The 18,514-nt window shown below is 48.4% G+C and overlaps 1 protein-coding gene across 10 annotated transcripts in view; it reads right to left on the reverse strand.

Annotated features, from left to right (window-relative positions):
- Positions 1-313: 313 nt before the first annotated feature.
- The window catches only part of dmtn (dematin actin binding protein), a 78,534-nt gene continuing 60,333 nt past the window's right edge, over positions 314-18,514 (reverse strand). For 9 of the 10 annotated variants that reach the window (XM_078239348.1, XM_078239350.1, XM_078239352.1 and 6 more), the window contains 2 exons: positions 16,992-17,043; positions 14,571-14,674 (listed from right to left, as the gene is read on the reverse strand). In XM_078239348.1, the coding sequence (XP_078095474.1) occupies positions 14,586-14,674; positions 16,992-17,043 (141 nt within the window). In that variant the 3' untranslated portion in view covers positions 14,571-14,585. Of the gene's footprint in view, positions 2,387-4,740; positions 4,822-6,655; positions 6,722-14,570; positions 14,675-16,991; positions 17,044-18,514 lie in introns of those variants that run through there. The other variant, XM_078239356.1, reaches the window with a different exon arrangement.

Consider the following 18,514-nt stretch of genomic DNA (forward strand, 5'->3'; position numbering starts at 1 on the left):
AGGTTAGAGGGATTAGCGGGGTAAATATGTGGGATTACGGGGATAGGGCCTGGGTGGGATTGTTGTCGGTGCAGACTCGATGGGCCGAATGGCCTCCTTCTGCACTGATTTCTATGCGAGCCACAGAAAAGAGAGAGAGAGAGAGAGGGTGCTTCCTGGAAAATGATCATTGAATCCCACTGCAAACTTTTTGCTTTACTCTGTTGAGGTGCAGTCTGACTATTCCCAACACTCGGTAATCCTGTTGAAGAGTTAGCACGCTCCAGAAATTAATACCACATGTGCAGCAAGGACAGACGTTCCATTGAGTAGGCCATGATTACAGGTTTATTCAATTACAGCCCAACATTGCAAGAAGACCACAGCAACCTGCGGGCTCTGAGACCATCAGACATGACGCAGAGCTGCACAAACCCCCCACCCCCTTCGAGGTGCTTCTCTTTAATTCACACTCCACGCTCCGCTCCTGATGTCCCGGGTGAGCTACAGCTTTTGCCGTGGGGGTTAAAGTACAGAAAGTGAACATTTACCGCCTTGTCGCGTTTCTGTGTACAAAAACTAACCAGGAGTGGACGCAAAGTAAAAATTGCGATGAATAAAAGCCAAAAATGAGGGTTTCACGGTACATTTCAGAGCAGAAAAGGTTAAAGCTCATTCTTCAGGCCACTGGTTTCAACCCATTCCACTTTCCCCTTGGAAACAATCTTGTGCCCAGCTTGTTATTATCACCTCCTGCTCCGCCGCCCCGCCCTACCAGTTCCTCAGAGCACAAACTGGGCCCAACTCCCCTCATGTATCTGGGATGTTCAAGGCGAGGGTCAGGGTGGTCCTAACTTATCAGTGCCTGCGATTCACAGCGACGATTGTCCGACGGCAGACTTCCTTGCCTGCGCAAGCCTCCGGCCCACGGAGGAGACAACCGTGCAAGAAATCAAGTTCGAAAAAGGTTCTTGCTTTATTTTCCACACAAGAGAACAGATACTCAGGGGACGATGACAAGGAGGCTTTGGGGTGGGTGGGTTGGGTGTACTTAACCTCTAAGGTGCAAACATATGGGTCCTAACGACACACGATTAAAAAGCTTGGGAGCTTATTCACCATCACCCTGAGGATTTGTTACTGTTCTTGAGCTAAAGCTGGAAAGCCACGGCACGGTTCTTGGAGAGGGTTTGGGTTGCCGTGTACACATCTTGTCCATTGACTTGGACAGATGTCACGTTGCGTGCGGACCATGTGAACAGCAGGAGCAGCGCGGGCCAGCATACCCCGGTGTCAGCGCAACCAGAAGTCTGCTTGTTTCACTTGTGTCGCAGGTGCGAGCTACAGGGGAGGGGAGCGGCAGACTCTCAGTTTCCAGCAGTCCCTGTGGTTCCATTGGCAAAGGTAAAGGAAACAGGTCTAACTAGTGCACTCCCCCCAGTCACAGAGAGAAACAACTTCACCCTCCCAGCACTGAGAACAATGGCAGCAGAGAGAATAAATAAGCTTTTTTTCCCCTAAAATATCGATTATGTTTTGAGCATTTTGATGACCTGATGCCTCCCTCTCCTGTATCCAGATTGGACATTCTTTGGCCCTTTAGAATTCGTGGATTTGTGAGTGATGCAGTGACGCACGAAACTTGAAAACGCGGGACTCCTTAATTTCAGGATTTCCCCACCTGACATCGACATCTAAACGAAAAGTTCCAGTCTCCTGTTTCACATTCTTGAGTTATCTGATAACGAAGGCAAAAATGTATCAGAGAGGACCGCTACATACTCGGTCCCGAATCGACAGTGCAGAGCAAGGGTGTCTGAAGAAAACAAATGCAATCCAGCGACTGGTTCATCATTGAGCATCGGTGACCAGACCATTCAGCCCCTCGAAAGCCTATCCCACGAAGGAAGGCCATGTTTCTGTTGAGGGACGATCGCGCGCACACACACACACACACACACACAACTGCTCTGTAGTAATAACTGGTGGGACCAATGTGGAGTCATCTTTACTGAAGCAGTTCAGTGGTAACACTTTTGGCTTGTGGTTAAGGAGGGAGCAGTCAAGACAGCCAAACCAAACCAAAACGTCGTCATGAGGTCATCTGAATCCCACTCCAGGATATTAAGGACAGATCTCGGAAAAATAGAGCCAAAAGTGAACAGAAAAAGGAGGGAAAAAAAAAGAACAGTTTGAAAGTTGTCGTGTGAGTGATACATTGCAGGAGCGAAAACATCCAGTACAGGGCAATCAACCAACAGAAGGGATATCTCTGTCCACAGGTTGCCGCAGGTTAGAAGAGGCAAGCTTTCTTCTTCAGTTCAGTCCTCCTCCACTGGGGTAGTTTATCAAACTCCTTAATTGTCATTCCAAAAACCTCCTGGAATTCCTCAGGGGACAAATGTCTCTGTCGGAGAAAAGGGGAATATTTTAAGCTTGAGGACGGGGAAGACAGGGGATAAAGGTTCGGGATAAATCACACCCACCCCAATCACACCCCACTGGATTTTTTTATTCGTTCGTGGGACATGGGCGTCGCTGGCTGGGCCAGCATTTATTGCCCATCCCCAGTTGCCCTTGGAGGGCAGTTGAGAGTCAACCACATTGCTGTGGCTCTGGAGTCACATGTAGGCCAGACCGGGTAAGGACGGCAGATTTCCTTCCCTAAAGGAACCAGATGGGTTTTTCCGACAATGGTTTCATGGTCATCAGTAGATTCTTAATTCCAGATTTTTTTTTCATTGAATTCAAATTCCACCATCTGCTGTGGCGGGATTCGAACTCGGGTCCCCAGAACATAAGCTGAGTTTCTGGATTAATAGTCCAGCGATAATACCACTAGGCCATCCTCCCCTTCTCTTGGGGTGTGACCCTTGGAAAATTCACCCTTCCCCCCTCATACCGCCTCCTGTCCCAGAAATACCCACTGTCCAAGAATCACCGTCCGCTCCCCAGAATTACCTCCAGTCCCCAAGGATTCACGTGCTGTTTTAACACAGAAACATAGAACGTTGATCCAGAAAGAACTCTTCCAGTGGAGACAATAAAAATATAACAAAACTTACCCCCAACTCGCAAATCAAAGAAAAGGTTTAATAAAGAAACTTCATTACTCCAACACTTGAGGCCTCACCCTGGGCCATTCCAAGTTCCCCACAATTCCCAACATGTTCTAATTTATACTGAGTCAGCTGGTCGTCACATCATTCTGTCATTGGTTACATGGTTTACTGGGTCAGCTGACCCTTACAGCTTGTTACCATTGGTCACATGACAACAGATCCAGTGTTATCACCGGTTACGTTCTAACAGGGAAACCCCTGCAGTGCAGGAAGAGGCCATCCAGCCCATCGAGTCTGCACCGACTCTCCGAAAGAGCATCCCACCCAGTATCCCTGTACTCCCCCGCATTTATCATGGCTACTCCACATAACCTGTATGTCTTTCTTTTGCGGAACAACACCTGCGACCACTTCGGCTGCCTTCAGTAACTTGGGTGAACCATCTCCTCCCCAATGTTTCTCTCTGAACCTGTTGTAAAGCTGGACCTTTTAGTTTCTCGTTGCCCCTCCTCAATCTTCCTAACAAGGTCTATCATCTCACCCTTCTCTACATTAAATTCCAGTTGCTGTGTGTGTCTGACCATTTCACCAGCTCTGACGAAGGGTCATCTGGACTCAAAACCTTGGCTCTATGGTAGATGCAGGGCGGATATTCCCAATGGTGAGGGAGTCCAGACCAGGGGTCACAAATGAGGGGGAAATCTCATAGAGACTTATAAAATTCTAACAAGACTAGACAGGGTAGATGCAGGGAGGATGTTCCCGATCGTGGGGGGAGTCCAGAACCAGGGCTCACAGTCTGAGGATTCGGGGTAGACCATTTAGGACGGAGGCGAGGAGATATTTCTTCACCCAAAGAGTGATGAGCCTGTGGAATTCATTACCACAGGAAGTAGTTGATGCCAAAACATTGAATGTATTCAAGAGGCGGCTGGATATAGCACTTGGGGTGAACGGGATCAAAGGTTATGGGGAGGAAGCAGGATTAGACGATTGAGTTGGACGATCAGCCATGATTGTGATGAATGGTGGAGCAGGCTCGAAGGGCCAAATGGCCTCATCCTGCTCCTATCTTCAATGTTTCTATCCTCTCTCCACAGATGCTGTCAGACCTGCTGAGATTTTCCAGCATTTTTCTGCTTTTGTCACCAGTCATAGAAATCATAGAAACCCTACAGTGCAGAAAGAGGCCATTCAGCCCATCGAGTCTGCACCGACCACAATCCCACCCAGGCCCTACCCCCTTATCCCTACACATTTACCCGCTAATCCCTCTAACTTACACATCTCAGGACACTAAGGGGCAATTTTAGCATGGCCAATCAACCTAACAAATGCAGTATGAGGGACAGTCTCTGTCCCTCATACTGCATTTCCAAGTTTGCTGTCATCTGTAAAGTTTAAAGTTATACTCTGTACGCCCCAGGTCAATAATTTAGATAAAAGGAGCTTAATCCTTGGGTAGAGTCAAAGAGGTTTACAGCATGGAAACAGGCCCTTCGGCCCAACTTGTCCATGCCACCCAGTTTTTACCACTCAATCCTTCCCTCGAGTCTGAGAGAACTGTTCACCACCACACTCCGTCCGAGACCATTTTCCACCCACTGTCTCTTTAACCTCATGGGCTTTCACTCCGTTTGTTATTTTTTTTGTTTCTCATCTTGTACCTGAGGGCAGTTTCTTTCATTCTCGCCCTTACCTCCAGCCGAGGTCTGTCCACTCCCTGGGGCAGGTTAATGCTTCTGCTGTTGGTCCCCTTCAGTATTTCGTACGGGTAAATCTGCGCGGGAGACAACATTTGACAAGAGTAAAGTTTAAAGTTGAAGTTTATTTATTAGTGTCACAAGTAAGGCTTACATTAACACTGCAATGAAGTTACTGTGAAAATCCCCCAAGTCGCCACACTCCGGCGCCTGTTCGGGTAACACTGAGGGAGAATTTAGCACCTAACCAGCACGTCTTTCGGACTGTGGGAGGAAACCGGAGCACCCGGAGGAAACACAGGCAGACACAGGGAGAAGGTGCAGACTCTGCACAGACAGTGACCCAAGCCGGGAATCGAACCCAGATCCGCGGAGCTGTGAGGCAGCAGTGCTAACCAGTGCGTCACCATGCTGCCCGAGTCTGTGCTTCTGTGATCCCGGCCTCTGTGCATCACCAATTTTAGTTACTCTCCTATTGGTGGCTGTGCCTTCAAATGCCTGGGTCCTAACTTCTGGAATTCCTTCCCCGAACCTCTCCTCCCCACCTTCAAATGATGCTGAAAACCTACTCCCTCTTCGACCCAGCTTTTGCTCATTTACCCGACTCTCTCCTTCTGAGGCACAGTATCAAATTTTGATCATCACTCCGATAAGCACCTCAGAATGCCTCACAACATTAAAGATGCTACATAAATGAAAGTTGTTGTTGCAGCTGCCGGGATACAAGACTCCCAACAAGAGGAAACCTGAGCACCCGGAGGGAACCCACGCAGACACGGGGGAGAATGTGCAGACTCCACACAGACAGTGACCCAAGCCGGGAATCGAATCCGGGTCTCTGGCGCTGTGAGGCAGCAGTGCTAACCACTGTATCACCGTGCCGCCCAAGGCTGGGACCACTTTTCCCTGGAGTGTAGGAGAATGAGGGGGTGACCGAATAGAGGTTTATAAAATCACAAAGGGCATAGATAAGGTGAATAGCCAAGGTCTTTTCCCCAGGGTAGGGGAGTCCAAAACTAAAGGGCGTAGGGTTAAGGTGAGAGGGGAAAGGGGACCCGAGGGGCAACTTTTTCACACAGATGTGTGTATGGAATGAGCTGCCAGAGGAGGTGGCAGAGGCGGGTACAATACAACATTTAAAAGGCATTTGGACAGGGAAGTTTAAGTTACAGTTTATTTATTAGTGTCACAAGTAGGTTTACATTAACACTTCAATGAAGTTACTGTGAAAATCCTCTAGTCGCCACACTCTGGCGCCTGTTCGGGTTACACTGAGGGAGAATTTAGCAACCTAACCAGCATGTCTTTTGGACTGTGGGAGGAAACCGGAGCACCCGGAGGAAACCCACGCAGACATGGGGGAGAATGTGCAAACTCCACACAGACAGTGACCCAAGCCGGGAATCGAACCTGGGTCCCTGGCGCTGTGAGGCAGCAGTGCTAACCACTGTGCCACGGTGCCACCCACAGTCTAGCAGATTGGCACACGCGCACCCCTTTTCATCTTCCCCAGCCCAAGGCTGGCTGGCAAACGAGCTGGCAGACAGTGCGTGGCAGGGGCAACACAGCAGAGACAGGAGTCAGACTTGCTACTCACAGCCTGGATCGCCTGAATCCGGGAACAGGGATTCAAATAACCTCTTAAAAGAAAGGGAAAGAAACCTTCCACTAAATTCCACCTGGGAATGTAAATTCAATGAATGAAATAAATTTGAAATACAAAGGTAGCGCACCAGATTGTCCAAGAAACCCATCTGGTTCCCCAATGTCCTTCAGGGAGGGGAATCTGCTCTGTGTCTCCAGATCCACAGCAATGATCTGAAATGGCCGAGCAAGCCACTCACGGGGTAGCTAATGAATGTGGGCTCACGTCCCCGTGAATGAATCGCAAAAAAGGAAAAGGATGCTGACCTTCTGTTCCAACATGGCGGGTAAGGACGTGCCTCTGTCCATCCTCCCTGTCTGTGTGTCACCGTTCTGTAAAAGTTAGAGCCAACACATTATGTCTTACGGTTCCATTATTATTTCACCCAGGCAATCATGTGGCACCCAAGAGGTGAAGCGACAACAGTCTCTCAACCCTACTGACTGCCAAACACTACTGCCAACCCTGCTGACTGCCAACCCTACTGACTGCCAATCGAAGCTGTAAAGCCATGAAGGAGGCAAACAAGAGAAGCAAAATCCAAGAGGAGGGACAGATGCTGACCTTGCAGAAGAGAGACAGGATCAAGGGAGTATTGAACGCAACATTGTGGAGCACAGTTGATGAGTCATTTGACACACGGTGTATGGTGAGTGTAGTATCCCTGGGAGGAACAGTGGCATAGTGGTTAGCACTGCTGTCCCACAGCGCCAGGGACCCGGGTTCGATTCCCGGCTTGGGTCACTGTCTGTGTGGAGTTTGCACATTCTCCCCCGTGTCTGCGTGGGTTTCCTCCGGATGCTCCGGTTTCCTCCCACACTCCAAAGATGTGCGGGTTAGGTGGATTGGCCATGCTAAATTGCCACAGGGAGAACATACAAACTCCACACAGACAGTCACCCAAGGCCGGAATCGAACCCGGGTCCCTGGCTGACATGAGGTGAGGAAAAGCCCAGTGGTGGAAAGCTTTGGGAACCACCTGTTCATGGAATCATAGAGTGCAGAAGGAGGCCATTTGGCCCATCGGGTCTGCACCGACCACAATCCCACCCAGGCCCTATCCCCATTTACCCTAGCTAGTCCCCCTGACACTAAGGGGCAATGTAGCATGGCCAATCTTTGGAGTGTGGAAGGAAACCGGAGCACCTGGAGGAAACCCACGCAGACATGGGGGAGAACGTGCAGACTCCGCACAGACAGTGACCCAAGCCGGGAATCGAACCCGGGTCCCTGGCGCTGTGGGACAGCAGTGCTAACCACTATGCCACTGTTCCTCCCAGGGATACTACACTCACCATACACCGTGTGTCAAATGACTCATATACTGTGCTTCACAATGTTGCGTTCAATACTCCCTTGATCCTGTCTCTCTTCTGCAAGGTCAGTATCTGTCCCTCCTCTTGGATTTTGCTTCTCTTGTTTGCCTCCTTCATGGCTTTACAGCTTCGATTGGCAGTCAGTAGTGTTGGCAGTAGTGTTTGGCAGTCAGTAGGGTTGGCAGTAGTGTTTGGCAGTCAGTAGGGTTGCGAGACTGTGGTCGCTTTGCCCCTTAGTGTTGTCCCAAGATGTGTAGGTTAGGGGGATGAGTGGGGTAAATATGTGGGGTTACAAGGATAGGGCCTGGGTAAGATGCTCTATTGGAGAGTTGGAGCAGACAGAATGGGCCTGCACTGCAATTCTGCACTGTAGGGATTCTATGATTGATGCTATGATTCTATGAAAGCTAGATACATCCCAGGGGAAGAGAGGGTATGAGTTGGGAGGTCTGTCTGAAAAGAAATAATTTTGCTGGTGTGCAGAAAATGTGGAGCGCCTCAGCCAGTATCGTGTGGATACGTGAACTGAAGGGTTACAACAGAAACATAGAAACTAGAAGCAGGAGGAGGCCATTCGGCCCATCGAGCCTGCTCTGCCATTCATCTTGATCATGGCTGATCATCGAATTCAACATCCTGATCCCCCCTTCCTCTCATATCCCTTGATCCCTTTAGCCCCAAGAGCTATATTCAATTTCTTCTTGACATCAGACAATGTTTTGGCCTCAACTACTTTCTGTGGGAGTGAATTCCACACATTCACCACCCTCTGGGTGAAGAAATTTCTCCTCACCTCAGTTCTAAAAGGTTTATCCCTTATCCCCAAACTATGACCCCCTAGTTCTGGGCTCCCCCACCATTGAGAACATTCTTTCTGAATCTACCCTGTCTAACCCTGTTAGAATTTTGTAAGTTTCTATGAGATCCCCCTCACTCTTCTAAACTCCAGTGAATATAATCCTAACCAATTTAGTCTCTCCTCATATGACAGACCTGCCATCCCAGGAATCAGCCTGGTAAACCTTCGCTGTACTCTGTCTATAGCAAGGATATCCTTCCTCAGATAAGGACACCAACCTGCACACAATACTCCAGGTGTGGCCTCACCAATTGCAGCAAAACATCCCTATCCCTCTACTCAAATCCTCTCGCTATGAAGGCCAACATACCATTTGCCTTCTTTACTGCCTGCTGTACCTGTGCGCTTACTTTCAGCGACTGATGCACGAGGACTCCAAGGTCTCGTTGAGTATCCACCTCTCTCAATTTACACCCATTCAAATAATAATCTGTCTTCCTATTATTGCTACCAAAGTGGATAACCTCACATTTATCCACAATCTGAGTCAAAGACCACGGGACAGTGGAACTAATAGAAAACACTGTTGATTAATGTCCTTCTGGGTTGCCGATATAAAGAAGGGCCACACTGGGACAAGGCTGCCTGAGTGACCTCCTAGTCAGTGGAGAGAATACTTAGACCACACCATAAGTACAGAGCATGACTGGGATGATTCACACAGCTCTGGGAGATGAAGTTTAGCAGGATATTGTGTCTGACCTAGCAATAGCAATGGAGTTTCCTGCAGAAGTAGCGGGTGCGACTGGGTTCTGTAAGTCACAGCAAGATCACCAGTATCCCTGGGACAAAAATGATCCTTAAAATTGGCCTAAAAGTGTTCACATTTTCGACTGAGATCTGAATCTCTTCTCACTGTTTCCCTTCTCTAGTTTTCTTCCCTTGTAACGTTCTTGCTTTCCTCGCCCCTTTGACATCTTTCTGACCCTCGATTTCAAATCAATTCCTGCCTTCTCATTTCCTTAACAATAAGTCTTCTTGCAATGGGAGTCTGGTACAGATTCAGTGACAGTGTCAGGGGATGTCTGGAGGCATCTATCCCTGGGAATGACTGATCCATTCAGAATCAGAGAATCCCTACAGTGCAGAAGAGGCCATTCAGCCCATTGAGTCTGCACTGACTCTCTGACAGAGTATCTTACATAGAAACATAGAAGATAGGAGCAGGATGAGGCCATTCGGCCTTTCGAGCCTGCTCTGCTATTCATCACAATCGTGGCTGATCGTCCAACTCAACAGCCTAATCCTGCTTTCTCCCCATAACCTTTGATCCCATTCACCCCAAGTGCTATATCCAGCCGCCTCTTGAATACATTCAATGTTTTGGCATCAACTTCTTTCCTCCCACAGTCCAAAGATGTGCGGGTTAGGTTGATTGGCCAGGTTAAAAATTGCCCTTTAGAGTCCTGAGATGCGTAGGTTAAGAGGGATTAGCAGGTAAATATGTGGGGGGAGGGCCTGGGTGGGATTGTGGTCGGTGCAGACTCGATGGGCCGAATGGCCTCCTTCTGCACTGTAGGATTTCTATGATTTCTATGATTCTATAACTACTTCCTGTGGTAATGAATTCCACAGGCTCACCACTCTTTGGGTGAAGAAATGTCTCCTCATCTCAGTCCTAAATGGTCTACCCCGAATCCTCAGACTGTGACCCCTGGTTCTGGACTCCCCCCACCATCGGGAACATCCCCCCTGCATCTACCCTGTCTAGTCCTGTTAGAATTTTATAAGTCTCTATGAGTTCCCCCCTCATTCGTCTAAACTCCAGTGAAAACAATCCTAACCTGGTCAATCTCTTCTCATACATCAGTCCCGCCATCCCCGGAATCAGCCTGGTAAACCTTCGCTGCACTCCCTCGAGAGCAAGAACATCCTTCCTCAGAAAAGGAGACCAAAACTGCACACAATACTCTAGGTGTGGCCTTGCCAAGGCCCTGTATAATTACCCAGGCCCTCTCCCTATCCTGTAACCCCACACATTCACCATGGCTAATCCATCTAACCTAAACATCTTGGGACACTGAGGGGGAAATTTTCCCATCCCATCTGCCACGGGAATCATAGCGGGCCGGGGGGGCGTACCATGCAATGATCCGTTTACCTTGGGCTGGATTTTCCATTTTTGGGGCAAGCAAGGCCAGAAAATCCCACCCCAAAGGGCAATTTCCCATGGCTAAGCCATCTAACCTACACATCTTTGGACACTAAGGGACAGTTTAAAGTTTATTTGTTTATCGGTGTCACAAGTAGGCTGAAATGAAGTTACTGTGAAAATCCCCCAGTTGCCACTCTCCAGCGCCTGTTCGGGTACACTGAGGGAGAATTTAGCCTGGTCAATGCACCTAACCAGCACGTCTTTCGGACTATGGGAGGAAACCAGAGCATCCGGAGGAAACCCACGCAAACACAGGCAGAATGTGCAAACTCCACACAGGCAATGGCCCGAGCCAGGAATTGAACCCAAGTCTCTGGCGCTGTGAGGCAGCAGTGCTAACCACTGAAGGGTTACATTGCCAATGCACCTAACCCACACATCTTTGGACTGTGGGAGGAAAGCGGAGCACCCGGAGGAAACCCACGCAGACACGGGGAGAACATGGAGACAAACAGCCGCTTGATTAATATTAAAGTGGACTCAATGAAGGTCTTGGCAAGAGAAGACAAAACCACTCTTAGCTGCTGGATCCATCTCGAAACTCTCACATTAATACAGTGTCACAACAGCAGTTTACATTTGTATAGCACCTGTAAGGTAATAAAACATCCCAAGGAGCTTAACAGGGGAATAATAAAACAGAGCTTGATAAGGAGGTATGGCTTGGGCAAAGAGTGTTAAACGTTGCCTTCAGGTAGGAGAGAGGTGGAGAGATCTTGGGAAGGGACTGTAGAGTTTCGGACCCAGGCAACTGAAGCCATGACACCAGTGATGGAACGATTAAAACTGGGGATGTGAAAGAGGCCAGAACTAGAAAAGCGAGATGTCTCAGAGGGTTGATGGAGGTTAAATAGACCATGGAAGGGTTTGAAAACAAGGTTCAGAATTTTACTTTAGTGGGCAGCATGGTGGCACAATTCTGGGTCCCTGCCTCACAGCGCCAGGGACCCAGGTTCGGTTCCCGGCTTGGGTGACTGTGCGGAGTTTGTATGTTCTCTCCGTGTCTGCGTGGGTTTCCTCCGGGTGCTCCAGTTTCCTCCCACAGTCTGAAAGATGTGCGGGTTAGGTGGATTGGCCATGATAAATTGCCCCTTGGTGTCCAAAGATGTGCCGGTTAGGTGGATTGGCCATGTTAAATTGCCCCTTAGTATCCAAAGATGTGCGGGTTGGGTGGATTGGCCATGCTAAATTGCCCCTAAGTGTCAGGGGAACTAGCTAGGGTAAATGCATGGGGTTATGGGGATAGGACCTGGGTGGGATTGTGGCCAGTGCAGACTCGATGGGCCAAATGGCCTCCTTCTGCGCTGTAGGGCGGCACGGTAGCACAGCGGTTCGCACTGCTGCTTCACAGCTCCAGGGACCTGGGTTCGATTCCCGGCTTGGGTCACTGTCTGTGCGGAGTTTGCACATTCTCCTCGTGTCTGCGTGGGTTTCCTCCGGGTGCTCCGGTTTCCTCCCACAGTCCAAAGATGTCCGGGTTAGGTTGATTGGCCAGGTTAAAAAAAATTGCCCCTTCGAGTCCTGAGATGCGTAGGTTAGAGGAATTAGCGGGTAAATATGTGGGGGTAGGGCCTGGGTGGGATTGTGGTCGGTGCAGACTCGATGGGCCGAATGGCCTCCTTCTGCACTGTAGGGTTTCTATGGTTTTTAGGTGTTCTATGACTGGGAGCCAATGAAGGTCAGCGAGCACAGCAATAATTATATCAGATCTCACATTTAGTTTAAAATATCGTGTTGGTTAATGTAAGCAACAGCAATATAACTGTTTGGTCAATTCATTCATTTGAATAGACGAGGGGGCAGCACTGATCTGATTTCTAAAATGGTTTCCTTTCATTGAACAGAATTTAAAATTAACATGACAAAAGGAAAAAGCGAACTTGGAGACTGGCTTCTAACCAAGCCGGTCCCTGTGCCGTACTGGATTGAACTGGATCTCGAAAACAAACACACACTGAAATCCAAACTAAATTTCAACTGTTATCGCGTTATTGGAAATGTTTTCCTCAGGCTCTCTCCAACGTAGAAAAACAATCCTCGCCGCTGCTGTTATGAAAAACGTGTTTGCCTGCATTGTGTACCCTTCAGGAATGCAGTCAAATCTTTAGCTAACCTTTAGCCTTCTGATTCTACATGCAGTCAAAATTAGCAGAGTTAGTTGCAGAGGCAGAAATATCTCAAAATGAAGTCTCTGCATAGACTGAAGCAAACAGGGATAAGCATACACGGGATCTCTCAATAACAGAGTTGTGAGTGTCCATGTCCACCCACTTCCATTGATGGAAACCATTAACTGCCAGTTAACCGATTCGGAGAAATTCCGACGGAGGTTCCAGTTAGGAGCTGGGAACAACCGACGGGCTAAAAATTTCAATGCCTGTTATTTTTCCCTCAACCACGTCGTGCAGAGAGTGGCCTCAGACTGGGAGAATCCATCGGAATAAACCTCTGTTGTTTTGGGTGACAGGAAGTCTGAAGGGTGTCAGTGAGCTGTCAACCCACAGTCTCAATGAGAAAGGCACCATCGTACCACACACACACTCGCTGGGTGTCCGAGTCAAACCAGAGATTTCAAATCAGCACACTTACTGGTACGGTCAAACAGAAAATAAATAGTCACCTCCGCACAGATCGGTGGTGAGATTGGAGACTTTGTCGCGGATTTTACCGTCCCGCCTGCCACGGGAATCGGGCGGGCGAGGCTGGAAAAACCCGCGCTTTGTGCGTCAAATGGTAAAACCTCATGAATGAGACCAAAACATAAGAACTAGGAGCAGGAGTAGGCCATCTAGCCCCTCGAGCCTGCCCCGCCATTCAATAAGATCAGGCTGATCTGATAGTGGTTTAGTTCCACTTACCCGCCCGCTCCCCATAACCCTTAATTCCCTTATTGATCAAAAATCTATCTACCTGTCACTTAAACATATTTAACGAGGTAGCCTCCACTGCTTCAATGGGCAGAGAATTCCAGAGATTCACTACCCTCTGAGCGAAGAAGTTCCTCCTCAACTCTGTCCTAAACTGACTCCCCCTTATTTTGAGGTTGTGCCCTCTAGTTCTTGTTTCCTTTCGAAGTGGAAAGAATCTCTCTGCCTCTACCCTGTCTAGCCCCTTCATTATCTTATATGTCTCTATAAGATCTCCCCTCAGCCTTCTAAACTCCAACGAGTACAGGCCCAATCTACTCAATCTCTCCTCATAAGCTAACCCCATCATCTCCAGTCTCAACCTGGTGAACCTTCTCTGTACTCCCTCCAAGGCCAATATATCCTTCCGCAAATAAGGGGACCAAAATTGTACACAGTAATCTAGTTGCGGCCTCACCAGTACCCTGTACAGATGCAGCAAGACCTCCCTGCTTTTATACTCCATCCCCTTCGCGATAAAGGCCAACATTCCATTTGCCTTCTTGATCACCTGCTGCACCTGCAAACTGAGTTTTTGCGATTCATGCACAAGGAACCCCAGGTCCCTCTGCACAGTAGCATGTTGTAATTTTTCACCATTTAAATAATAGTCCATTTTACTATTATTCCTTCCAAAGTGGATAACCTCACACTTGTCAACGTTATACTCCATCTGCCAGGTCCTCGCCAACTCACTTAGCCGATACAAATCTCTCCGCAGACTTTCCGCATCCCCCACGCAATTCACTTTCCCACTCATCTTTGTGAAAAACTCTGGGAGAGTTACTCTGACCTCTGCGTGTCGCAATTCACAAAGAATACAATTGGCTACAGACAATGTTGAGCGATCTTCCCTCTTGGATTTCAGTTCCTTGTTCAACCCCATCACAGAAGAGTGAATACAGGGAAATAGAGTGTCTGACAGACACATCAAACGATGCCACCAAATCATCAAGCTTTTCAGCATTTAGGTATCAGATAGGAACTCTCACCTCTTGTGTGAAATGCACAGTAACTCCAGAAGGTATCGCGAGCACTCACCTGGATATCTGCAGAGACAAAGGGGGAAAGGAAGATGAGAATCAGTGTTTGCAGAATCTAAAAATCTGGCCCATTTCCCCCAGATTCGAACAAACATTCTAATTTTATTTTTTAAAAGTTCACTTGCTGCAGAACAAAACATTTCACTCAATTTTGAGAAACATAAGAACTAGGAGCAGGAGTTAGAATCTCTGGCCCCTCGAGCCTGCTCCGCCATTCAATAAGATCATGGCTGATCTTTTCGTGGACTCAGCTCCAGTTACCCGCCCGCTCACCATAACCCTTAATTCCTTTACTGTTCAAAAATGTATCTATTAGGGCAGCACGGTAGCACAGTGGTTAGCACTGCTGCCTCACAGCGCCAGGGACCCGGGTTCGATTCCCGGCTTGGGACACGGCCTGTGTGGAGTCTGCATGTTCTCCCAGTGTCTGCGTGGGTTTCCTCCGGGTGCTCCGGTTTCCTCCCACAGTCTGAAAGATGTGCTGGTTAGGTGGATTGACCCAAACAGGCGCTGGACTGTGGTGACTTGGGGGGATTTTCACAGTAACTTAATTGCAGTGTTAATGTAAGCCTTACTTGTGACTAATAAATAAACTTTAACTTTAACTATCCTTGCCTTAAAGAATGGGATGTTCTTGGTTAGGCTTGATTTATTTTCTGTTTTAATTTTAAATTTGAGACTATGCAACACTCAAGGACACAGATCTGTCAGGCGCAACTTATTCTGCTGACGTTTTGCCAGAACTTTGTCCTCTTAAGCCGAACACAAATGGGCAAGGGTGCATTCTGGGCCTTTCTTAACCAATACATCTTTGTTCGGATGATGACATACTGTTTATCAGGAGACAGGCAAAGTTTGAATAGTTGCAGAGATTATTTCTTTAACAAAGAAAGTTCTACCACACCAAAAAGGTACAGTTACGGGTGGCACGCCAGCACAGTGGGTTAGCATTGCTGCCTCACAGCGGCAGGGACCCAGGTTCAATTCCCAGCTTGGGTCACTGTCTGTGTGGAGTTTGCACGTTCTTCCCATGTCTGTGTGGGTTTCCTCCGGGTGCTCCGGTTTCCTCCCACACCCCAAAGAATCATAGAATAGAATCCCTACAGTGCAGAAGGTGGCCATTTGGCCCATCGAGTCTGCACCGACCACAATCCCACCCAGGCCCCATCCCCATAACCCCAAATATTTACCCTGCTAATCCCTCTAACCTACGCATCCCGGGACACTAAGGGGCAATTTAACATGGCCAATTAACCTAACCCGCACATCTTTGGACAGTGGGATGAAACAGGAGCACCCGGAGGACTCCCTCAGTACTGACCCTCTGACAGTGCAGCACTCCCTCAATACTGACCCTCTGACAGTGGAGAACTCCTTCAGTACTGTTCTTCTGACAGTGCGGCACTCCCTCAGTACTGGCCCTCTGACAGTGCAGCACTTCCTCAATACTAACCCTCTGACAGTGCGGCACTCCCTCAGTACTGACTCTCTGACAGTGCAGCACTCCCTCAGTACTGACTCTCTGACAGTGCAGCACTCCCTCAGTACTGACTCTCTGACAGTGCAGCACTCCCTCAGTACTGACCCTCTGACAGTGCAGCACTCCCTCAGTACTGACCCTCCAACATTGCATTGCTCCCTTAGTATTGACCCTTGGTCAATGCACTGGGAGTGTTAGACACCGCTTTGTGCTCAAGTCTATAGAGTGGGACTCAAACCCACAACCTTCAGACTCCAGAGGCGAGTGACCTTCCACTGAGCAATGGATGACCTGGTGACATAACAGGACGTGTAACTCATAAACCATGTCTTCTTTGCAAGGTTTCTGTTCAGTTAAATCCTGTTTGTAACTGGTCATTATTCATGTACCAAAACCATTTCCTCTCAGTGTTAAATTAAGAGCTGAAATTCTATGTTCAAGCTCAAAATATTTGGATAATAATTCACTTCTTTGCTCCTGCTTCATTGTCAAATACTTCAATGAGATGGTTGCTATGGTTAGAAATCTATCTCTGCCGCATTTTTATGGTTTTTCCTTCACTCTCCTTGTGATCCCATGGGGATAATCAGTGTTCCGATATTCCCAGCCTCCCGTCAGAAACCTTCACTGTTTCGTGGTCTGTGGAGAGACTCAGTATGTCCCGTGCTACTGACCAGTGTTATTATGCTGGGCTATTGATGTGCTGCCTCAGTAATCTGGGGGAGGGAGTTGTAAAGCCTGCCTTGCAGGCCCTATTCCCTGACTGACTGGCCACTCAGCTCTCTCAGCTTTGCTGTCCTGTCCTGTTGGAGTCCAGTGTCTGTTAGTGACAGCCATCCTCACCTGAACTGCTTCTTTTTTGTCTGTGAGTCATGACGAAGTCAGCAGACTGCAGCTAAGGAGAAAGGAAACACTTCAATCAGCACATTTCAACTCCAAAACATCGGCAACACATTTAAACCCCTCGAATTTCTACCAATAAACATAGAAACATGGAAGATAGGAGCAGGAGGAGGCCATTCGGCCCTTCGAGCCTGCTCCGCCATTCATCACCATTATGGCTGATCGTCCAACTCAATAGCCTAATCCTGCTTTCTCCCCATAACCTTTGACCCCATTCGCCCCAAGTGCTCTATCCAGCCGCCTCTCGAATACATTCAATGTTTTGGCATCAACTACTTCCTGTGGTAATGAATTCCACAGGCTCACCACTCTTTGGGTGAAGAAATGTCTCCTCACCTCCGTCCTAAATGGTCTACCCCGAATCCTCAGACTGTGAGCCCTGGTTCTGGACTCCACCACCATTGGGAATATCCGTCCTGCGTCTACCCTGCATCTACCATAGAGCCAAGGTTTCGAGTCTAGATGACCCTTCATCAGAGCTAGTGAAATGGTCGGACACACACAGTGTGCTCCCCCATCATCGGGAACATCCTCCCTGCATCTACCCTGTCTAGTCCTGTTAGAATTTTATAAGTCTCTATGAGCTCCCCCCTCATTCGTCTGAACTCCAGCGAAAACAATCCTAACCTGGTCAATCTCACCTCATACATCAGTCCCGCCATCCCCGGAATCAGCCTGGTAAACCTTCGCTGCACTCCCTCGAGAGCAAGAACATCCTTCCTCAGAAAAGGAGACCAAAACAGTTACATGGTCGCTTGCTTTCAAGCCCTCTCTTCCAAAATAATCTATAATCGCCCACTTCAGTGTGTTAAAACACTCAGCTCCAGCGGTCCGAAAGCCCTGTAATTATTCATTGATACAGTGGAGATGAAAGCATGGCTAATGACCCAAGAAAAAACTTCTTCCTCTGATCAAGCCATGTTGCCCAATGCCCGTATCCTTCCATTCCCATCCTATTCATGTATTCGTCTAGTTGCCCCTTAAATGCCGCTATCGTACCCGCTCCCACCCCCTCCCCGGGCAGGGCGTTCCAGACATTCACCACCCCCTGTGTAAAGAAACTTGCCTCACACATCTCCTCTAAACTTTTCCCCACGCACCTTAAACCTATGTCCCCGAGTACTTGACTTTTCTACCCTAGGAAAGAGCATCTGACTATCCACTCTGTCCATGCCACTCAATCTTGTAAACCTCTATCAGGTCTCCCTTCAACCTCCGTCGTTCCAGTGAGAACAAACCGAGTTTATCCAACCTTTCCCCATAGCCATGCACTCTGTTTGATTAGATTTGAATTATTATTGTCACATTATTTTTATTCATTCGTGGGACATGGACGTCGCTGGCTGGCCAGTATTTATTGCCCATCCCTTGTTGCCCCTTGGGAAGGTGATGGTGAGCTGCCATCTTGAGTCACTGCAGTCCACATGTATTGGTATACAGTGAAAAGTATTGGTTCTTGCGAG

Source organism: Mustelus asterias, chromosome 22 (assembly GCF_964213995.1).
Source record: "Mustelus asterias chromosome 22, sMusAst1.hap1.1, whole genome shotgun sequence".
In the NCBI taxonomy this organism is placed as follows: Eukaryota; Metazoa; Chordata; class Chondrichthyes; order Carcharhiniformes; family Triakidae; genus Mustelus; species Mustelus asterias.